At 43.0% G+C, this 24519-nt stretch overlaps 1 protein-coding gene across 2 annotated transcripts; it reads left to right on the top strand.

Moving 5' to 3' along the window:
* LOC123992714 (putative adenosylhomocysteinase 3) lies at positions 1-24245 on the top strand. Of its 2 annotated transcripts, XM_046294159.1 has the most exons (17): positions 1-299; positions 10775-10880; positions 11365-11508; positions 11824-11924; positions 12029-12131; positions 12325-12419; positions 12502-12608; positions 18832-18948; positions 19036-19099; positions 19232-19320; positions 19521-19591; positions 22605-22699; positions 22975-23073; positions 23145-23213; positions 23391-23469; positions 23570-23690; positions 23831-24245. In XM_046294159.1, the coding sequence occupies exons 1-17, from the start codon at positions 225-227 to the stop codon at positions 23835-23837; spliced, it is 1542 nt and encodes a 513-aa protein (XP_046150115.1). In that variant the 5' UTR covers positions 1-224; the 3' UTR covers positions 23838-24245. The 2 variants fall into 2 exon arrangements, with proteins under 2 accessions (XP_046150115.1, XP_046150123.1); XM_046294167.1 differs by lacking the exon at positions 23145-23213.
* The last annotated feature ends 274 nt before the right edge of the window (positions 24246-24519 follow it).

The following is a 24519-nucleotide window of genomic DNA, read 5'->3' as shown; positions in this document are numbered from 1 at the left end:
TCTCCTCCTGTCTCTGGCTCCTCATCTTTTTCTCTCTTCTGTCTCTCCTCTCACCTGGAACCTGGGCTTGAGAGCTGAAGGTGTGGCTCCTCTCACTGTGTTAGCTTAGCCAGCCTTTAATCCCTGAACCTTCTCATCAAACACGGTCAGGTCACGGTCACGGTTAAATACAGTCTTTCTGCGTGTGGTGGAAGGTGTTCACATAGTGAGGTGAACCTGACAGCATGAAGAAAGTGTACAGCATGTTCAACCTGAACAAAACCAAGGAAGAGGAGGCAGTTCAGGCCATCTGTATCAAGGTATCTCTGTTCTAGTTTCTCTTTGCTATCTCTAGTTCAGGCCATCTGTATCAAGGTATCTCTGTTCTAGTTTCTCTTTGCTATCTCTAGTTCAGTCCATCTGTATCAAGGTATCTCTGTTCTAGGTTCTCTTTGCTATCTCTAGTTCAGTCCATCTGTATCATGTTCTCGTCTCTCTCTGAAATCTCTAATTAAGTCCATCTGTATCCTCCCCTGGTCTCTCTTCTTCTGCCTTTCTGTGGGATAGTGGTGCTCTTTGGAACACTTAAAGTCTTGCTTATGCCAAAATGACAGGATCACATTGGCTAAAATACATGATTAAGGGAGTTCAGGTGTGTTATATTTTTAAGGGAGTGCTGTACACAACATTTGAACATGTTTAACAGTCCAGTGCTTCCAAATTTCTTTGAAATATTTCCTATAGTTAATGACAATATGTGTGAAATTATTGTCATGTTTTGGAAGGAAAACTAAGTGTTAAAAAAAATGTGTTGGAATGGTGCAGGCGTATACCGTTCTTTAAAAGTATTAATGTGAGTAGACCGCTGATTGGCCCATTTTCCCTAAAGCATCTTAAGGCTAAGTTCATCGTTAGAACCTTCATAGGGGCATCGTTAAATCTCCAAGATGTTTCCAAAAACAATCAATATTAAAAGGTAAATGTACATTTTTCTACTTCATATTCATCATCTCAGTTGTAAAGAAAAACATTGACAACTTCGTATTTGTAATCAACTTTGAAGTTATTGGTGGTCACAGAGAGATAGAACCACATGGTTTCTCCATGTTTACCTGGAATCCTTGGGATGTCCCTACCCCATTGAAATTGACATTTAAAATGGTTAAGGGTTAAGGTTAGGTAAAGGTTAGGGTTAAAGTTAGGGTTTTGTGTAAGGACGTCCCAAAGATTCCGGATGGCACTGACCAATGTGGTGCGTTGGGATGCTATTGTAAACTTTAAAATGTGTAACAAGAACAAGCATTCGTTGTTCCATAAAATGGAAAAAAAGACAGCCAAAAAATAAATCATGAGGAATAAAGTTTGGAAATGTCTGTCCTATATCTAGGAGATATAAGAAAGCTCAGGAAATATGAGTTTTTTTGGACACATTTAGCCCTTTATTTTTGATGACACAAAACTACCTGCATACCTCCATTAGTTTGTATGGGTTACCTTCAGATGAGTTCCATGCCACTTGTGGGGGTTGTAGAGCAGAACGGAGAATATCATCATGTTTGTGAGAGTCTCCATTTGTATATTAGTTTGTAGCTCAAACGGTTCGGACGCTTCAGACAGAAGTTGGCACATCAGTGTTACCGACTTCAGATGAGTCCCGTGACACTTATGGGGGTCGTATTCTATAGATGCTTTCGTGAGAAGACCGATTTTCGGGATGAATCATGGTTAGACAAACACTGCTGTAGCTCGGCCACCTAACACCGCATACGCGGATTCGGTGGATTGAGACACAGCCAGTGGCAACCCGTCACCGGCTGCACCCCACCTGTTTAGCCCCCTAATATATATATACACACACACACACAGTATATTTTTGTAGTTGTTGCCTGTTTTGCATGTTATTTTGTCATTAACATATCAGTTTGGAAACAATGTAAAAAAAAAATCAAACAATAGTCATTGAGTTAATAAAGCCGTCTACAAACTTGGTCTCTTTTTGCTTTCTTGAGTAAGGCAGCTCCAAAATGCAGGTGTTTCAGCCTAACTCAGTGCTGTGAAGGTGGGGCAGCCAGTGGAAAATACAGAGCGTAGGGGTTGGTAATGTTCTCTAGTTGCGCTGTGATTGACTCAGTGTTCTGTCACTTCTGGGGACACTACATCACCGCAAAATCTAAGGGTAAAGCTCGAAAGTTCATGCCGTTGGGTGCTGCCATAGTTACATTAGAAGTGCCCATCCAAGAAGGCTCAAGGTCATTGGCCACATTGGACTGATCATGTCAACATCATACTTTCAAAATCTTAGCTAGCAGTCATCATCATGAATCAAGTCGACAATCTACTGGCAAATCATTTTCAATCCTTGTCATATGAAGAGAAATTATGAATATAAATTATAGATGAAATGTATCGGTGCTCATCGGCCATTGGACATAAACATTGCACAACAAGTTGGAAATCGCAAATTCAGCAATGAGGGGTTTGGAAGGAATCAGTGGCTAACTGCAAGTATTGCAAAGTAATCACTAGCCTTACATTCAGTGGAGTGGGTGTGGGGACCCAGGTCTGGGTTTAAGGATATCTTTTCCAATCTAAAAATAATAAACATTCAACATTGGCCATGCTGTCAATCCAGCATGACTTCTGCAATGCTCAAAACAACTGGAAAATTTGGAACTGAGAAATCTGACCTCATTGAGTTCACAACAACTGGGAACTTTGAAAAAAAATGAGCTCCGACTGAGAAAATACGTTTTGAACGGTCATCCAACTCAGAATTGCAAGTCGGGAACACGGCCTTTCTAGAGCTCCGACCTGAAGATCACTGATGACATCATGATTCAACCTTGTTTTTTCAGAGTTCCCAGTTGTCTTGAAAGCACCTTCAATCCAGACACTTTGATGTAAGTTTGTTAACAAAATGTTCCCACAAAGGACCACTGCACCACCTTCCTGTTAATTTGAGCTCTGCACAACAAGGTGAGTCCAAAAATGTCTTGTATGCTGCTTTGTAAATGATGTGATATGCCAGGGAGCTATGTATACTGTCTGTAGCTAAGAAAGTAATACTAAGTGTATGTTGTGAAGTAAGCTGTTAGTAGCCCATGTGCCTCACTCTAATAATTTGATCACTTTTCCCCTCATAATATTGCCGACTGTTTTGACTTGGTGGTGCACATGTAGCCTATAGCCTGTTTTAGAGAAATGTCATCATCAAATATTGTAAGATCTTTCATTGTCTTCATATTTGCCACCTTTATTTATCTTACGGTTCTAAGTTGGTGTACAAGGAGAATACTGTAATGGCCCATGTTCTGAATTACGTCCGTCGTTAAATTAATGAGACCAAAGAGCAGCATGGAAAGTGTTCATGATTTTTAATACTGAACTGCAACAAAACAACAACATACAAAACCGAACATAAAGTTCTGGAGGGCAAGACAGCAACTATGCAAAAACAGGATCCCACAAACTAAGGTGGAAAACAGGCTGCCTAAGTATGATCCCCAATCAGAGACAACAATAGACAGCTGCCTCTGATTGGGATACATACCCGTCCAACAAAGAAACAGAAAAACTAGAATGCCCACCCAAATCACACCCTAACCTAACCAAATAGAGAAATAAAAAGGCTCTCTAAGGTCAGGGCGTGACAGTATGTATATATTATTGAATCATGATAAATATTGTCGTGACGAAAGATGAGACATGAATGGCCAACATTTTATTGGGAGTTGATACATACTGCACATACAGTTGAAATAGGAAGTTTACATACACTTAGGTTGGAGTCATTAAAACTCATTTTTCAACCACTCCACAAATTTCTTGTTAACAAACTATAGTTTTGGCAAGTCGGTTAGGACATCTACTTTGTGCATGACACAAAATTATTCCAACAATTGTTTACAGACAGAATATTTCACTGTATCACAATTCCAGTGGGTCAGAAGTTCACATACACTAAATTGACAGTGCCTTTAACATTGCTTGGAATTTCCAGAAAATGATGTATTGGCTTTCGAAGCTTATGATAGGCTAACTGACATCATTTGAGCCAATTGGAGGTGTAACTGTGAATGTATTTCAAGGTCTACTTTCAAACTCAATGCCTCTTTGCTTGACATCATGGGAAAATCAAAAGAAATCAGCCAAGACCTCAGAATATTTTTTTGACCTCCACACGTCTGGTTCATCCTTCAGACTACAGTTTGCAACTGCACATGGGGACAGAGATTGTAATTTTTGGAGAAATGCCCTCTGATCTGATGAAACAAAAATAGAACTGCTTGGCCATAATGACCGTTATACTTGGAGGAAAAAGGGGGAGGCTTGCAAGCCGAAGAACACCATCCCAACCGTGGTGCACGGGGGTTGCAGCATCATGTTGTGGGGGTGCTTTGCTGCAGGAGGGACTGGTGCACTTCACAAAATAGATGGCATCATGAGGACGGAAAATTATGTGGATATATTGAAGCAACATCTCAAGACATCAGTCAGGAAGTTAAAGCTTGGTCGCAAATGGGTCTTCCAAATGGACAATGACCCCAAGCATACTTTCAAAGTTGTGGCAAAATGGCTTAAGGACAACAAAGTCAAGGTTTTAGACTGGCGATCACAAATCCCTGACCTGAATCCTATAGAAAATGTGTAGGAAGAACTGGAAAAGCGTGTGCGAGCAAGGAGGCCTACAAACCTGACTCAGTTACACCAGTTCTGTCAGGAGGAATGGGCCAAAATTCACACCACTTATTGTGGAACGCTTGTGGAAGGCTACCCGAAAAGTTTTACCCAAGTTAAACAATTTAAAGGCAATACTACTAAATATTAATTGAGTGTATGTAAACTTCTGACCCACTGGGAATGTGATGAAAGAAATAAAAGCTTAAATAAATTATTCTCTCTATTATTTTTCTGACATTTCACATTCTTATAATAAAGTGGTGATCTTAGCTGACCTACGACAGGGAATTTGTACTTGGATTAAATGTCAGGAATTGTGAAAAACTGAGTTTAAATGTATTTGGCTAAGGTAAACTTCCGACTTCAACTGTACATACTTTGTTCAGTTTGTAATGTTTAACTGCTGTAAATAAGGTGCGCAGTGTTGCGCATGCTAATCGAGTAGCATGCTAACCAAAAGCCATTTTAAGTTGTTATAGATTGTTTTTTTTGTATGCTTAAAACCCTACCAGTCCCAAGACACCAGCAAAAATATACTTTTCATTTATCAGCATGTCCAGCCCTTAGATTTAGCCTCATAATTAATTGTTTACCATTTTATTTAGAACATGAAACAATTTGATATTAAACAGTTGCATTCATGAGTTTTTATTTTGAACATTTAGAGCAGGTTCCTGTGGTTGGCGGTTGCAGTAAAAAAGAAACTTGTACTTTTATTTTTGCTGTTGTCTCTGGGCCATGAATCCTAAATCTAGCATGAAAGAGCATCCTTGTAGCTGTGTGGGCTAATATAGTAAAAATGTTTGTCCTTGTGGTAAATTTAACCAATGGACATGGGGGAAGTTGAGCCAATGGTTGAGGCAACGGAAAAGGTTAAGGAAATTGAAGTGTTTTCTTCCCAGGTGTAATGCAAGGCATTATTGAGGTATCTATGAGTTTCTGACTCTGGGTAAATATTTTTAAAAGTTCTTAATTGCACTATCCCTTTTCTCACAGTAGCTCAGATTATCCCTTAAAGTGGAACTGACAGCTTTATAACTACTTTGCAGATATGAAACAGACAAACAGACAGATATGAAACAGAATGTAAAATTCCCAGTTTATGCTACAAAACCAACTTTTAAAAAATAGGTTTTAAAAATAGGTTTTATTTGACTCGAATTTCATTATGTAGACTAAGGCATTGTTGGCAGATTAGCCAGTAACTATCAATATATGACTAACATCTGGCTAACAGTTGTTGATCTTAAACACAACTGAGGGAGAGATAGTCTACCTGTTCATGGTCATGTTTTTAAATAGACTTGTAATGTTTCCAAATATAAGAGGACTCCCGTGGTATTTACATATTTGCAGAAATTAATTCAAGTGTATTTTGGGGAATACTTTCTAATGATCTAAATTAGTTATGTTGTTACTGCCTGTAAACACACAGTCCAGTTCAAAATGAATGATGGCAGGCCAGTGTGGCAAATAGCTCATTTGCATGTAGGTCTACTGTAGCTCTTATTGGCTGTGGTGCACCGGTCTGTGTAGTCCAGTCCTGGACAAGACTGACACATTTTTACTAGGTTTTATTTAATGCAGTGTCTATAAGGGTGTTTTCACACTTGTTTCCCAATTGTTGTGAACTCAGTGCTTTTCGCTTAATATTTTGTGCAGTGTGAACACTCAAAAGGAACTCAGGCGGTCGTTTGAGTTCGGTTTGCTTGAATTCCGCGATTCGGTTCTCCTTTTTTAGGGCAATGTGAACACAAAGCTCCCCAGGTTCACTTGTCATCATTCCCGCACCACACACTAGACTACTGCAACACTGTTGTCTCTGCAATAACCCCTCACATTGGTGCCACAAAAGAGAGAGGAGGATGACGTGCAGGTTCGCTGAAAAAAAAATGTGTCCTGTTTTTGGATATTGATGCACAGAAATTCCCAAATGGGTGTGGAGTTGTTTGTTTAGATTATTTGTTTGCAATATGTGATCTACAGACTAAGAGAGCTTCATCAGCTGTTTATTGATTGTGCGGTTTGAATAGTTTCAGAAGACAACATATATTTGGTGAGAATCACAACATGGGGTACAACATCTATTCTAGGTCTTAAAAGGGGCAGTAGCCTACATTGGGTGTACAATTTTCAATTACAGGCTTATTTAATCTGTAGTTACTCTTCAGCTATTTATTTTGTTACCAATGATATTTACATGTTAATAGTATCTTCTGATTACAATTATTATGTCTCATCTTTTAGCTAAATGCAATCTATTAGCTTCCAAAATATAAGTAGGTATATCTAGCTTCCGATAACACGTTCTGATGGAATGGCTTGTCCTGAAAAAAAAACTGTGTGCATTGAGTGAATGTTGGAAATAGACATTGGTTACTTTGTAAACAATGTGAACTCAAAGAGGAAGATGACCACAAAATAGGCGATGTGAAGTGAACTGGCAAAAGAGCCGAGTCCTCATTCAAAGGCAAGTGCAATGTGAATACAAAGAAAAATGTGTTATTTCACTTTATTCAAGAGGACTGAGATCGGTTCTTTTTAAGAGGACTATATGTGAAAGCACCCTTAATTGTTCAAACGCACGGCCGCTTTCGCACACCATATTGATTTAGAATATTCACACATGCCTTACTCTGTCATTCCCAAACATTCCATGAAAGTATGAAAAAGACCATATTTAACTGTTCACTTCTCAGAAAATTCCTAGTGGTGTATATGAACAGATTTGAATAAGAGTTCATGTTGCTAAAATGCTGTCAGTTCCACTTCAAAAGCCCAGTGCAGTCAAAACTATGGTTTCCTATGTTTTGTATCATATTGTACAGCCGATGAAACTGTTACTGTAAAAGTCAGTATTATTTCCTTATCAAAATAAAATCACATTTGATTTATCACATGCACCAAATACAACTGGTGCAGAATACAGTGAAATGCTTGCTTACAAACAATTCCCCAAAATGCAGTTTTAAAAAATGAACTATTAAATAGTAACTAACATATATGGAATCATGTAGTAACCAAAAAGGTGTTTAACAAATTTGAGATTCCTCAAGGTAGCCACACTTTGCATTGATGACAGCTTGCACACTCTTGGAATTCTCTCAACCAGCTTCATGAAGTAGTCACCTGGAATGAATTTCAATTAACAGGTATTCCTTGTTAATGTCACATGGGATGACGCTTGCGAGACAAAGCAGGTACGGGGAGTCAAACATTTAATAAGGAACGTACATGGAACGAGACAGGAACAGCGTCAGCATATGAGTAAACACAGACAAAAAACAATCAATGCAGAAGTGCGGAACAGAGCTGGGGAACTGACAAATATAGGGGAGGTAATAATAGGTGAGGAGTGAGTCCAGGTGAGTCCAATATCACTGATGCGCGTGATGAGGGAAGGCAGGTGTGCGTAATGGATGATAGGAATGCGTGATGCAGGCCAGCCTGGCGCCCTCAAGCGCCAGGCGGGAGCAGACGTGGCGGTAGCAGACGTGACAGTTAAAAGTGAATGTGGAATTTCTTTCCTGCTTAATACATTTGAGCCAATGAGTTGTGTTGTGACAAGGTAGGGGTGGTATACAGAAGATTGCCCTATTTGGTAAAAGACCAAGTCCATATTATGGCAAAAACAGCTCAAATGAGAATAAAGAAACGACAGTCCATCATTACTTTAAGACATGAAGGTCAGTCAATGCAGAAAATTTCAAGACCTTTAAAAGTTTCTTCAAGTGCTGTCACAAAAACCATCAAGCGCTATGATGAAACTGGCTATCATATGAGGACCGCCACAGGAAAGGAAGATCCAGAGCTCCCTCTGCTGCAGACGATAAGGTAATTAGAGTTAACTGCACCTCAGATTGCAGCCCAAATAAATGCTTGACAGCGTTGAACAGACATCTCAATATCATCTGACCAGAGGAGGCTGCGTGAATCAGGCCCTCGTGGTCGATTTGCTGCAAAGAAACCACTACTAATGGACACCAATAAGAAAAATAGACTTGCTTGGGCCAAGAAACATAAGCAATGTATATTAGAAATTTGAGATGTTTGGTTCCAACTGCTGTGTCTTTGTGAGACGCAGAGTGGGTGAACGGATGATCACCATGTGTGGTTCCCACCATGAAGCATGGAGGAGATGGTGTGATGGTGTGGGGGTGCTTTGCTGGTAACACTGTCTGTGATTTAGTTAGAATTCAAGGCACACTTAACCAGCAAAGCTATCATAGCATTCTGCAGCGATACGCCATCCCATATGGTTTGTGCTTAGTGGGACTACCATTTGTTTTGTTTTTCAACAGAACAATGACCCAAAACACACCTCTGAGCTGTGTAAGGGCTATTTGACCAAGAAGGAGAGCGATGGAGTGCTGCATCAGATGACCTGGACTCCACAATCACCCGACCTCAACCCAATTGAGATGGTTTGGGATGAGTTCGACCACAGAGTGAAAGGAAACCAGCCAACAAGTGCTCAGCGTATGTGGGAACTCCTTCAAGACTGTTGGAAAAGTATTCCTCATGAAGCTGGTTGAGAGAATGCCAAGAGTGTGCAAAGCTGTCATCGAGGTGAAGGGTGGCTACTTTGAAGAAGCTAAAAAATATTTTTATTTGCATAATACTTTTTTGGTTACTACATGATTCCATATGTGTTATTTCATAGTTTTGATGTATGTAGAATAATAGTGAAGACAAAATTGCTCTGGAGAAATTGCTCTTTGCTAAGAAGCTATTTCTGTTTCTTTCATTAAAAGCAAATCACAGTAAGATACTTAGTTGTTACCCAGACATTATTTGATACGGAGATTAAAAACGGCTGCATTAGACAGTTACGTGCAGGCTGAATTTACCTACAGTATATATCTTTCTGTTCAATGTAAACAAGTCAGTGATTGAGTGTGTAGTCTCTTTCAACAGCTGCAGTGTCTACATAGAAAGAGAGCCTTATGGGTCAGGTTGGTACAGGTTATCAGTAAGTTGTACAGTCTTTCTACAGTGTGTAGTGTTCTACCTCCGAATCCCATCCCCTCCCTCCAAAGCTCTACCCTGCTGATGCATTCAAACCTGAAGGGATCCCATAGGACAGCTTGTAAACAAAACACAAGCTGTAAACACAAGCTGGAAGGATCTTGTGGAAGGGGCTAGGGGCTGTTCAGGCTTGGGGCTGTTTTGTCATGGAGAAGGTTCATGTGACGGTGGTGCCATGTGTGAGTTCATTGATGGACAAATGAGAACTGCAGGCCCTACCAGTGGAAACACTGCCCTTATGTGGCAGACCAGGGGAACCGTCCAATGCCTCAGTTCAGCTGCTCAGACAAGGAAGCCATACACTACAAATACATGTAGGCTACAATACATACAAATGGTTTATAACTGAAATGTCTGATTAAAGTTACACATTGGGCCTTTCTGTACCTCTATGTGTGTCTCTCTCTGAGTGCTCACTGCACACAGGAGTGGATTTTGCTTCTAGCTCCTAAGAAACTTTGCAGTATTTTGTTAATTTCTGTCCGTTATATTTTACACTATTAGCCCAGGAAATGTTCCTTAATTCCATTATTTTACTTTTAGGTTATGTGTAAACTGTTGTGAATTGTTAGATATTACTGCACTGTTGGAGCTAGAAAAACCAGTATTTCGCTACACCCGCAATAACATCTGCTTAATTATCATGTGTATGTGTACAAATAAAATGTGAAACTGTGACAGAGGGAGCAGACACTAGGCATGGCAAAGTGGGCACCTTCCACCACAACGGGTGGTGAGACAGAGAGAGGGACAGAGGGAAGGAGAGAAAAGGGGAGCTTTGGAAAGTGAGAGAAACATGGAGAAGGGAAAGAGAATGAGACCATGTCATGGAGAGTGTGTTAGGGAGAGGGAGAAGGTGTGCAAGTGCTAGCTATGATGAGAGTGAGAGAACGATGTGAGCCTCTTGATAAGATGACCAACATTCCTGCATCTTCTCTCTCTGTGTGTTTTGTTCCTTATGTGGAGATAGAAAGTTGATATAATGCCTTGGACGAAGCGGTGGATGTACTGTAACCCTGGTGTCTGTCTGACCCGGTTTGTTAGGCTGGTCTCAAAAGTCATTCTCTCCCTCCCTCTTTCTCCATAGCAAATCCAGTTTGCTGATCAGAGGCAGGATTTTAACCAACGTCTTAGTAAGACCGGTCGTCGCTCACGTTCTTTCTCCCAGTCCTCCACAGATAACTACAACTCAGGTACACACACACACCTGCTTTGTCGGCACGGTGTGTTTTGTCTCTAAGTGTATAGCTGCTCATGTCTGGCTGTTGTCCCAGCGGGTTGTTACAGTCAGATACGTTTTGACTCTTTCTCCCTCAGCCAAACTTTCATTGAGAGAAAGTCTTCAGAGGAATTACCTCTTTAATTTACTCCTTATCTGTCTAGTTAGCTGTTCTCAGACAGAGAAGGAGCAATAATCCCAACTGTACATAGCACGTACTTAAACCTCAAACACAACAAGGCTGATTCATAATATTGTAGCTGTTTCCAGATTTACAATCCATTGGAAGGTATAAATAACAGTTTATTTTGCTTCTCTACTTTTGCTGATAACAGTTGTAACCTGTTGCCATTTGACTATTGGTCCAATGGGAGATTTCAGTTAACCCTAGATGGTTTATCCAGCTCATACTGTTTAATTGTGCCTGGTGTTACTCTGTTAACCCCTCACACCCTTAGCTGCGTCGTACACAGACAGTTCAGAGGATGCGACGTCTCCTAGAATCAGGCAGCAGAGGAGCTCTAAGGGGCATCAAGACTTCTGCATCAAGAACATCAGACAGGCCGGCCTCGGACGCAGGGAGATAACGATCGCTGAGCAAGGTGAGAGGGAATGGAAGAGGTGTGTAATGCTCTTAGGAGAAATCGTTTCAAAAGGGGTTCTTCAGCTGTCCCCATAGGAGAAACCTTTTTTTGTTCCAGGTAGAACTATTAGGTTCCATGTAAAACCCTCTGTTGAAAGGTTTCTACCAAAAGGGATCTACCTGGAACCAAAAAGGGTTCTTCAAAGGGGACAGCACCTTTTTTTTTCAAAGAGTGTGTGTGTTAAAGAGTAAGGTAAGAGAGAGAGAGGAACATGACTCAAGGTGTGTCAAGTTCTCTCCCCTTTCATTCCTTCTCCCTCATCTCTCTGTGTAGAGATGCCAGCTCTGATGTCCCTGAGAAAGAGAGCAGAGGGAGATAAGCCACTGGCTGGAGCTAAAGTAGTGGGCTGCACTCACATTACCGCTCACACAGCCGTGAGTATGCATGCACACACACGCACACATAAACAGACACTGAATCACTGAAATTGGACTGTGTGTATTTGCGTGTGACCGCGTGCACATATGTGTTCCTGAAGGTGTTGATGGAGACTCTGTCTGCGTTGGGGGCTCAGTGTCGCTGGGCAGCCTGTAACATCTACTCCACCCAGAACGCTGCAGCTGCAGCTCTGGCTGAGGAAGGTGAGACACATAAAGTATTACTCTTGCTCTCTCCGCTGTCACTTTTTCTCACCACTGTCTTCTCAGCTGTTTCTTGACTTTTTACCCCCCACAAGTCACTCCTTTTTCCCCTCATCTCTCAAACTCAGTAATCTACAGAAATACAATAAACTCTCCTTTGCCCTCTCCCCTATTCTGTCTCTCTCTCTCTCAGGCCTCCCTGTGTTTGCGTGGAAGGGGGAGTCGGAGGATGACTTCTGGTGGTGTATTGACCACTGTGTCAGCCTGGAGGCCTGGCAGCCCAATATGGTACAGTATAGGCCTAGCCCTCACATTAGACAGCTATGATCCGGTTTAATCCAGTCATGGATGGATTCTCTGCATTTCTCAGATCCTGGATGATGGGGGAGACCTGACCCACTGGATCGATAAGAAATACCCCAGCATGTTCAAGATGATCAAGGGCGTCGTGGAGGAGAGCGTCACAGGCATTCACAGGTGGGATTGGAGTACCCATGCCTCTGATTGTTTTAGATAGATTAGAAGATGTGCCTATCTAAAAACAATGGATTTTTCATGTATGATAAGCCTATTGTTTGACTTAGTCATTACAACTTGTGTGAGTCACCTGTGTAAATAAGGACAGCTCATGCCACATACATTTAATGAAAGAAGCTAACAATTGTAACATAATTAGACTTCTACACTGTGTCTGTGCCCCAATTGACACCATATTCCCTATATAGCGCACTAGTTTTGACCAGAGTCAAAAAAAACTATATTTTCCAGAATATTCCAAACTTTCATACTTTTGTTTTCTATTAATTTTCCATAAAACTTCCTCAACTGAAGAGACAAAATATGTACACTAGAGCTGCAGTTACACAACCTGACTACAGAAACCCTCAAAAGGAAACCTGTCAAAAAACAAAACCATCACACAATTTCTTCCTGACTAAAGTCTCTGACTTGACCAAACCAAGGGACAATAACCCGTCTGGTTCTAAACTGAGACCAACTCCATTCACTCAGCCCATGGACACAAGCAACAAGCTCCATCTGATATGTAACCAGCTATAAGAGACTTGAAGCAACCACCACTAGAGACAAGTAAACATCAACCACAACTTCAGCCAACTCACTAGGAACACCATCATGTTCCCAATCGCCTCTTTTCTCCAGCCCTAAGCACTCACTGGAGGGGAACTGTTAGCCAGTGGAGGAAAGTAACAGGAGACACACTTGGCCTACATGATGCCAGAACGAACCTCTCAACAACAGAAAATCAAAACATGGGTGGATCTGGCTTTTCCACAACTAATTTCTTCAAGCTCCTGTTTCTCGTCACAAAACCCAGCAGTCTCACCCAGCAAAATCCAGACCGGCAGATCCTCACTAACATCACCTTGTGACTGGGAAGAATCTCCTCCCTCCCACAACTTATTAATAATAAACGTGTCAGCTAAATCAACACCTGACACCCTAACAACCGCATGATCAGCCTGCGGAGGAACCACAATCTCAAGTACTTTGGCAAAGATTATGTCAGCTAAAGGAACAAAAGAATCACTAACAACCTCTGAATCTAACTTGCTCATTGTCACTATCTAACAAAGAATGTCTCCCCTAAATTGATACATGAATCAACCTCATCCTCAACCTGCAGAAGGTACACAACATCACATATCTCTGCCCAGAAGGTCTCAGCTAGAGACATACAAGAATCACCTTTCTCACTGGGCAGTCTGGTCTCAGACTAGACGTAGCATAGTAAATTAGTATGATATTTTACTCTTGATAGTGACTACATAAGACAGAAGGTTAACAAAGGCAAAATTAAAGTATGATGCATTGGTAGGCGTATAACATGAGCATTTAGAAAAGTTGCATGTTCGAATCTCATCACGGGCAACTTTACAATTACTTACTACTGCCTAGCTACTTTGCCTCTACTTAGCATGTTAGCTAACCCTTTCCCTAACCATAACCCTTTAACCTAACCCCTAACCTTAACCCCTAGCCTAGCTAGCCTCTTCCGGCGCCGACAGAGATGGCCGCCTCGCTTCGCGTTCCTAGGAAACTATGCAGTTTTTTTTTTTACTTTGGTGTTTTTTCTTACATTGGTATCCCAGGTCATCTTAGGTTTCATTACATACAGTCGAGAAGAACTACTGAACATAAGAGCAGCGTCAACTCACCATCAGTACGACCAAGAATATGACTTTCGCGAAGCGGATCCTGTGTTCTGCCTTTCACCCAGGACAACGGAATGGATCCCAGCCGGCGACCCCAAAAAACGACTTCGTAAAAGGGGAAAACGAAGCGGTCTTCTGGTCAGACTCCGGAGACGGGCACATCGTGCACCACTCCCTAGCATTCTCCTCGCCAATGTCCAGTCTCTTGACAACAAGGTTGATGAAATCCGAGCAAGGGTAGCATTCCAGAGGGACATCAGAGACTGTAACGTTCTTTGCTTCACGGAAACATGGCTCACTGGAGAGACGCTATCGGAGTCGGTGCAGCCAGCTGGTTTCTCCACGCATCGCGCCGACAGAAACAAACATCTTTCTGGTAAGAAGAGGGGCGGGGGCGTATGCTTCATGGTTAACGTGACGTGGTGTTGCCACAACAACATACAGGATCTCAAGTCCTTCTGTTCACCTGATTTAGAATTCCTCACAATCAAATGTCGACCGCATTATCTACCAAGGGAATTCTCTTCGATTATAATCACAGCCGTATATATTCCCCCCGAAGCAGACACATCGATGGCTCTGAACAAACTTTATTTGACTCTTTGCAAACTGGAATCCATATAACCGGAGGCTGCATTCATTGTAGCTGGGGATTTTAACAAGGCTAATCTGAAAACAAGACTCCATAAATTTTATCAGCATATCGACTGCGCAACCAGGGCTGGAAAAACCTTGGATCATTGCTATTCCAACTTCTGCGACGCATATAAGGCCCTGCCCCGCTCTCCTTTCGGAAAAGCTGACCACGACTCCATTTTGTTGATCCCTGCCTACAGACAGAAACTAAAACAAGAAGCTCCCGCGCTGAGGTCTGTTCAACGCTGATCCGACCAATCTGATTCCACACTCCAAGACTGCTTTCATCACGTGGACTGGGATATGTTCCGTATTACGTCCGACAACAACATTGACGAATACGCTGATTCGGTGAGCGAGTTCATTAGAACGTGCATTGAAGATGTCGTTCCCATAGCAACGATTAAAACATTCCCCAACCAGAAACCGTGGATTGATGGCAGCATTCGCGTGAAACTGAAAGCGCCAACCCTCGCAAGGCTGCAGGCCCAGACGGCATCCCCAGCCGCGCCTTCAGAGCATGCACAGACCAGCTGGCTGGTGTGTTTACGGACATATTCAATCAATCCCTATCCCAGTCTGTTGTTCCCATATGCTTCAAGAGGGCCACCATTGTTCCTGTTCCCAAGAAAGCTAAGGTAACTGAGCTAAACGACTACCGCCCCGTAGCACTCACTTCCGTCATCATGAAGTGCTTTGAGAGACTAGTCAAGGACCATATCACCTCCACCCTACCTGACACCCTAGACCCACTCCAATTTGCTTACCGCCCAAATAGGTCCACAGACGATGCAATCTCAACCACACTGCCCTACCCCATCTGGACAAGAGGAATACCTATGTGAGAATGCTGTTCATCGACTACAGCTCGGCATTTAACACCATAGTGCCCTCCAAGCTCGTCATCAAGCTCGAGTGCAACTGGGTACTGGACTTCCTGACGGGCCGCCCCCAGGTGGTGAGGGTAGGCAGCAACATCTCCACCCTACTGATCCTCAACACTGGGGCCCACAAGGGTGTGTTCTGAGCCCTCTCCTGTACTCCTTGTTCACCCACGACTGCGTGGCCACGCACGCCTCCAACTCAATCATCAAGTTTGAGGATGACACAACAGTGGTAAGCTTGATTACCAACAACGATGAGACGGCCTACAGGGAGGAGGTGAGGGCCCCCGGAGTGTTGTGTCAGGAAAATAACCTCACACTCAACGTCAACAAAACCAAGGAGATGATTGTGGACTTCAGGAAACAGCAGAGGGAACACCCCCCTATCCACATCGATGGAACAGTAGTGGATAGGGTAGTAAGTTTTAAGTTCCTCGGCGTACACATCACAGACAAACTGAATTGGTCCACCCACACAGACAGCATCGTGAAGAAGGCGCAGCAGCGCCTCTTCAACCTCAGGAGGCTGAAGAAATTTGGCTTGTCACCAAAAGCACTCACAAACTTCTACAGATGCACAATCGAGAGCATCCTGTCGGGCTGTATCACCGCCTGGTACGGCAACTGCTCCGCCCACAACCGTAAGGCTCTCTAGAGGGTAGTGAGGTCTGCACAATGCATCACTGGGGGCAAACTACCTGCCCTCCAGGACACCTACACCACCCGATGTCACAAGAAGGCCATAAAGATCATCAAGGACAACAACCACCCGAGCCACTGCCTGTTCACCCCGCTATCATCCAGAAGGCGATGTCAGTACAGGTGCATCAAAGCTGGGACCGAGAGACTGAAAAACAGCTTCTATCTCAAGGCCAACAGACTGTTAAACAGCCACCACTAACATTGAGTGGCTGCTGCCAACACACTGACTCAACTCCAGCCACTTTAATAATGGGAATTGATGGGAAATTATGTAAAATATATCACTTTAAACAATGCTACCTAATATAATGTTTACATAACCTACATTACTCATCTCATATGTATACGTATATACTGTACTCTATATCATCTACTGCATCCTTATGTAATACATGTATCACTAGCCACTTTAACTATGCCACTTTGTTTACATACATTTACATTTACATTTAAGTCATTTAGCAGACGCTCTTATCCAGAGCATCTCATATGTATATACTGCACTCAATACCATCTACTGTATCTTGCCTATGCCGCTCTGTACCATCACTCATTCATATATCTTTATGTACATATTCTTTATCCCCTTACACTTGTGTCTATAAGGTAGTAGTTTTGGAATTGTTAGCTAGATTACTTGTTGGTTATTACTGCATTGTCGGAACTAGAAGCACAAGCATTTCGCTACGCTCGCATTAACATCTGCTAACCATGTGTATGTGACAAATAAATTTTGATTTGATTTGATCAGTGTTAGCCACCTAGCCAACCAGCTAACATTAGCCACAACAAAGTAAAATTTGTAACATATATGTTTAGCAAATTCTATTGTACAAATTGCAATTCGTAACATATTGTACAACTTTAAATTCTTAACAAATCATACAAATTGTAATATGACATAGTTGTTTGCATAACAACAAATTAATACATGCCATACAAAACACAACATATCATACTAAAATGTTACGTCTACCCCTGAGTCCAGGTTGTACTAGGGAGAACTATATTCTTGGAACCAGTCTAGTTTGGCAAAGAATGTTTCCTCCAAGTCCCCACACAAATCATCATCTTCCCTATCTGGTTTGTCATCAGCACTCTGATGAACCGGAGTGACTTCAAACTGGGGATACCACAAAACTCCTTGAGAGATTCCACCCCCTGAGACTTTTCGCTGGGGTTAAAAAAAAAAAAAAACTTTTTTTTTTAAATCACTGGTGGAAACTGGTTTAGTGACAAGACTGACTGGAAACAAACTTTCTCCCCTCTATGCAGCCCTTCATTAAACTGCTTTTTCAAGAGTGCCATTTCCTGTTCTAGGCTCACCAGTCTTCTTCCTCCTAACTGCTATCCACCAGAACCAACGGCAAGAACTCACTCCACTTCTCCAATAACAGCACTGCAACCTCTAACTTGCTCAACACATCTGCTATTGTTAGCTTGAGCAAACCCCAACTATCATCTACCTCAGCACAAAACACTGCTGGCTCAAACACCCCCAAAGTCAAAATCCATACATTAACAAATACAGGACATGCTCCAAGACCCAGAGATAACCACTCCTACTAGGCAAAAACCCAAACCACAAGCAAAACACTTAAATCAGCCTTATAGTAGTTAACAGCTACCAACTGCAAAAGATTGATTACCTTTGTGGGTGCAGCCACACCAAACATTTCTGTTGACCAAAGCCATCAGCTATTTCACTAGCCAGGAAACTGAAACTCACACTAACACTGCTACAAACCTCTCCTAGCATGCTAGCATGACACAATCCTGACAAAAACACCTGCTACAAATTTTCTTAACAAATGCACACCACCAAATCCTACCGGTTCACAACCACCTGGACGACAACCACTAACGCGAACATGTGTTTTAAAAAATCATAAGCGCAATAACTCTTTGTCTATGAGTTTTGGCCTAGTTAAATGGTCTGTAACCTGAATGAATGTGTGCATCTATGTGAGAAATCAGCATATGTGTCTAGGTGTTAAGTGTGCATGTGCCAAAGGAGACAGCATCCTTACCTTGGTCAAGGGCCAACTCTGTCACTCTTGAGCTCTCGATCGGCCAGACACTGATTGACCATCTTAATGGGCAGCACCTGTCTCCTTAGCAACCAGTCTCAGCAGCTGGACAAGGTTGCTGCTGCCCCCTGGGGAATGGAGTGTGGAAGTGTTAGAGAGCTGTAGTGTGCTGTCTTCACTACTTTACCTAATCCATAACAATAGGTAATAGGTTGCTATTTGAGATGCAGCCTATGCGTTGTGCTAAGGTAGCAGTGTTTCCCTTCTTCCCAAGGCTGTACCAGCTGTCCAAGGCAGGGAGGCTGTGTGTTCCTGCTATGAACGTCAATGACTCAGTCACCAAACAGATGTTTGACAACTTCTACTGCTGCAGGGAGTCCATACTGGATGGGTACGTATACTAAAACACACAGATACAGAAATAACATGAGTGTGTGTTTGTGTGTCCTTTGACTTTTCCCCTCCCATCTCCCCCTAGGTTGAAACGGTTGACAGATGTGATGTTTGGGGGAAAGCAGGTTGTGGTGTGTGGTTATGGAGAGGTCAGTATTTTATTAGCACCTATTAAACACAGAGGTCTACATTGTTCTCTCTATGTACTGTATGTGTTTACTCCATTTGTGTGTATGAATGTTTGTCTTTCTACCCTCTCCTCCCACCTCTCCCTTGGCCAGGTTGGTAAAGGTTGCTCTGCCGTTCTGAAGGCCATGGGCTCAATAGTGTACATCACAGAGGTCGATCCCATATGTGCCCTGCAGGCCTGGTATGACGAGAGAGAGAGAGAGAGAGAGAGAGAGAGAGAGAGAGAGAGAGAGAGAGAGAGAGAGAGAGAGAGAGAGAGAGAGAGAGAGAGAGAGAGAGAGAGAGAGAGAGAGAGAGAGAGAGAGTGGATAAAGGGTTAAGACATGGAGGTGGTAGAAGCAAGTGTTGAACTATTTGTGTTTTTGTCTCTCCCTGTTCCAGCATGGACTGCTTCAGACTGGTCAAGCTCAATGACGTCATCGGACAGGTGGACATGGTCATCACCTGCACGGGTAAGACATGTCATCACCCACAGAGGTAATGTGAATGGTCTAGTAACAAGAGGCGCTTAACTCTCACACGAACTATAGCTCACAAAAGTTACACATGGAAGTATTGTAGAGTACATTTTTTGCCTGAAACATGTACTCTCCAGTAGGAGTGTTTTTCATGTTACCAAACCTTTCAGTGTGCTGTAATGAGACTGGCTAACCCTTACCTTAGCGTCATGTCCACATCACGGTTTAGCCCTAACACTAGCCTCAACCACAACCCTAACCTTAAAGCTGATAATAAACTATACATTTCTTTGAAGCAATAATTGCTACAACATTTTTCCATAAAAAAATGCATATTTTTATAATCAGGAGAATTTTGATCAGCAGCCCCACCAGTGGACCATTTTTAGAAATCCTCCAATCAGAGTGTATATTTTGTTCTTTAAAAAAATATATTTTCTTACCTTTATTTAACTAGGCAAGTCAGTTAAGTACAAATTCTTATCTTCAATGATGGCCTAGGAACGGTCGGTTACCTGCCTGTTCAGGAGCAGAACAACAGATTTGTACTTTGTCAGCTTGGGGATTTGAACTTGCAACCTTTAAATTACTAGCCCATCTCTCTAGCCACTAGGCTACCCTGCCGTCATGTGATCAGTCTGCGTTCTAAAACATTTTGGAAACATGGTGGCCGTTTTTGAGCCCAAGTGTTTGAAAATAAACTCACATTTACAGTGAAATATTGGACTTTCACCCATCAAATGTTTCCTCACCACAATATTTGATCATGACACGTTACTACATACATACTGTGTTCAGTTTGTCAAGTTTAACTGACAAGAGTATCCATGCTGTGGAGTACTAATTGATTAGCATGCTAATCAAAGCCCATGTATATTCAATGGCCCAAATTGGTTAGATTGTTAGCAACCTGGAAGCAGGTTGAGTGGATGAACAGGGCAGAAGCAACACCTCTTTGTTGCTTGTTTGTTAGCTGATGAATTGTTATACAGCTGTGGCAGTCAACAGTCAATAACAAGCTATAGGAGATGAGTAAATGAATGGGCAAATTACGTTTCTTCATAGATCCAATGTCTCATACCCCACTCTGTTCCCAGCAACATTGCTTGGCAGTATTGCCGTAAAAAATTGCCAGTGTATCCTCCGTAGCATTTTCCGCACATCATGATCAAATCATCTATAAGTGACTTTGTTGAGCTTCACAATCAATTTGAGATACTTTCAGATGATTTGGACATGATGTGTGAAAAATGCTATCATCGGACCCATGACTTGAAAGGGATTTGTGCCACCAATGCTAAAATGTTAACATGTGGAAACGGTGCCAGGGAAACTAAACCAATTGCTATCATACAGTACATTCTCCATAGACTGCTTACAGAGTAATGAAATAAATGTGTCATTTTTTAATTTAGGTGAACTATTCCTGTTCATCCCTAACCCTAGCCTTCACCACAACCATAACCCTAACATGACCAGAACGGACACGTCGCGTACGTGAAAGTCGCAAATTAAATTATTGTGGGTCCTTGTGCATTTCAGGTAAAATACCAACTCAATATTTATATCCCAGGACAAATGAGCTAGAAACACAAGCTAGCTAAATAGGACAAATTAACGTTAGCTAGCAAGTGCAAGCTAACTAGCTAAATACATTAAACATGCCATACATGTTTAATGATTTTCGACCTGCCCCCAAATTAATGGAATTAGTTCAGAGTTTGTTTTGATATTTTAACCTGCGTGTCGTGATCGCGTTTGGTGTGGGGGGACAAAATACATTTATGCACGATGGCGCACGTGCGCAGCCAGTTTGGGTTCCATGTAACTTCATGTCTACATTTCGGTACAACCCTAGCCTCAACCCCAACCACAATCCTAACCCTAGCTTCATGTCCGCATCCCGGTTCAACCCCAACTCTAACCCTAGCCTCAACCCCAACCACAATCCTAACCCTAGCTTCATGTCCACATCCCGGTTCAACCCCAACTCTAACCCTAGCCTCAACCCCAACCACAATCCTAACCCTAGCTTCATGTCCACATCCCGGTTCAACCCCAACTCTAACACTAGCCTCAACCCCAACCACAATCCTAACCCTAGGTTCATGTCCGCATCCCGGTTCAACCCCAACTCTAACCCTAGCCTCAACCCCAACCACAATCCTAACCCTAGCTTCATGTCCGCATCCCGGTTCAACCCCAACTCTAACCCTAGCCTCAACCCCAACCACAATCCTAACCCTAGCTTCATGTCCACATCCCGGTTCAACCCCAACTCTAACCCTCAACCCCAACCACAATCCTAACCCTAGCTTCATGTCCACATCCCGGTTCAACCCCAACTCTAACCCTAGCCTCAACCCCAACCACAATCCTAACCCTAGCTTCATGTCCGCATCCCGGTTCAACCCCAACTCTAACCCTAGCCTCAACCCCAACCACAATCCTAACCCTAGCTTCATGTCCACATCCCGGTTCAACCCCAACTCTAACCCTCAACCCCAACCACAATCCTAACCCTAGCTTCATGTCCACATCCCGGTTCAACCCCAACTCTAACCCTAGCCTCAACCCCAACCACAATCCTAACCCTAGCTTCATGTCCACATCATGGTTCAACCCCAACTCTAACCCTAGCCTCAACCCCAACCACAATCCTAATCCTAGCTACATGTCCGCATCCCGGTTCAACCCCAACTCTAACCCTAGCCTCAACCCCAACCACAATCCTAATCCTAGCTACATGTCCGCATCCCGGTTCAACCCCAACTCTTACCCTAGCCTCAACCCCAACCACAATCCTGACCCCAGCTTCATGTCCACATCCCGGTTCAACCTCAACCCTCAGCCTCAACCCCAACTCTTACCCTCAACCCCAACCACAATCCTAACCCTGGCTTCAGCCCCAACGCACCCCCTCCTCCTGAACCTGTCAGCCTACAGTAGGTAATGATGGGCTATGACAGGTTATGGCAGGTTATAACAGCCACAGTTTTGTCCTCAGGCAACAAGAACGTGGTGGGAAGAGATTATCTAGACAGAATGAAGAACGGCTGCATCGTCTGTAACATGGGTCACTCCAACACTGAGATAGACGTGGTGAGACGTGTGTGTGTGTGTGTGTGTGTGTGTGTGTGTGTGTGTGTGTGTGTGTGTGTGTGTGTGTGTGTGTGTGTGTGTGTGTGTGTGTGTGTGTGTGTGTGTGTGTGTGTGTGTGTGTGTGTGTGTGTGTGTGTGTGTGTGTGTGTGTGTGTGTGTGTGTGTGTGTGTGCGTGCGTGCGTGCGTGCGTGCGTGCGTGCGTGCGTGCGTGCGTGCGTGCGTGCGTGCGTGTGTGAGAGAGAGAGGTTGACACACTGTGTTTTTCCTCTGTCAGGCGAGTCTGCGGAGCCCAGAGTTGACCTGGGAGAGAGTGAGGTCACAGGTGGACCATGTCATCTGGCCAGATGGCAAGAGAATTATCTTACTGGCTGAGGTCAGTGCCTGTGTGTGTTAAGTGTGTGATCACTGGTGTGTGTGTTTCACAGTGTGTGTATATTCTCTCAGGGTCATCTGTTGAATCTGAGCTGCTCCACGGTACCCTCGTTCATTCTCTCCATCACCGCCACCACACAGGTCTGTCTGTCTCTCACACAGCAGGGGATATCATGGTCGCAGCAAACACACAAGCTCTACTGTGGAGGGCTACATTTATGCGCTATAAAAAGGAACTGACCTCTGTAGCCACAGTCTCTTTGTAATTGAATTATGTTCTCGGTATACTACTTCTATAACGTAACGTAATACCCTCAGGTGCTGGCTCTGATTGAGCTGTACAATGCCCCAGAGGGACGATACAATAAAGACGTCTACCTCCTGCCAAAGAAGATGGGTGAGACACCACCTTACCTACCTACTGCTTCGTTACTCCGGTGTTGACAGGGTATAGTGTGACTGTGTTTGGGTGTGTGTGTGTGCTTGCTTGTTTTCAGACGAGTTTGTGGCCGGACTCCACCTGCCAACGTTTGACGCCCACCTCACAGAGCTGACAGATGAGCAGGCCAAATACCTGGGCCTCACCAAGACTGGACCCTTCAAAACAAACTACTACAGGTGGGTGAACACACACACACACTCACATCTCAAGCATATAGTGCACATATACACACTAAAAGTAGGAATGGACATGAACAGTAATGTCATTTGGCATTCCAGTATGTTCCTGTGGCTTACAGTGAGAGTGTTCATTGCAGGTACTAATCCATGGAAGTGAAGACCAAAGATACACCAGAGCACCCCAAAGACATGTGGCTCAGAGGAAGCGAGGACCAGGGAGACCTGAATCAGATTTGTGTATGTGGGGAAACTAGCCCAGCGCTGAGCTGTAACACCCCAACCATGATGGTCAGACTGACCTTTAACCCCTGACCCCTGCTGAGCCATCTGACCCATAGAGATAAATAGATAACTCTAGTGCCCAAAAGCCTGGGTTTGGAGGAGGTGTACGTCAACATGTAATAGAGAAACACAGATTATCTACTTTTTCATAGACTTACTTCCAGTTACAAATCTTCTCAAAGATACAGTATCTAAACAATGTTTCAACTTTCTGAATGTAAATAAAAGCAGATAAGCAATAACCAAAAGGTAAAAGATTAATAAAATGTTACATTTGACCATTTTGTCTAGTATTTAAAAAAAAAAAAGTTATGTAAACTCCTCTCCTCAGACAAACAGCTAGTTTCTGTCTCTGTAGTTCTAACTATTCCCACCAGGTGGTGGAATGATGTCCCACACACACACAGTGGCAGATACAGTGGCAGATGGACCTGTGTGTTTGTTTTGGTCTTCCTTCCTGACCTGTGGATAATCTGTGGGGTGAGGAGGTAGACTGATTCAGTCCTTACTCACTATAAGTTCCCTTTCTAGACTGGAGAGGTGA

The sequence above is a fragment of the Oncorhynchus gorbuscha genome, linkage group LG02, assembly GCF_021184085.1.
Source record: "Oncorhynchus gorbuscha isolate QuinsamMale2020 ecotype Even-year linkage group LG02, OgorEven_v1.0, whole genome shotgun sequence".
Lineage (NCBI taxonomy): Eukaryota > Metazoa > Chordata > Actinopteri > Salmoniformes > Salmonidae > Oncorhynchus > Oncorhynchus gorbuscha.
Note: the sequence above shows the minus strand (reverse complement) of the source record. Positions and strands in the feature narration are given on the sequence as shown.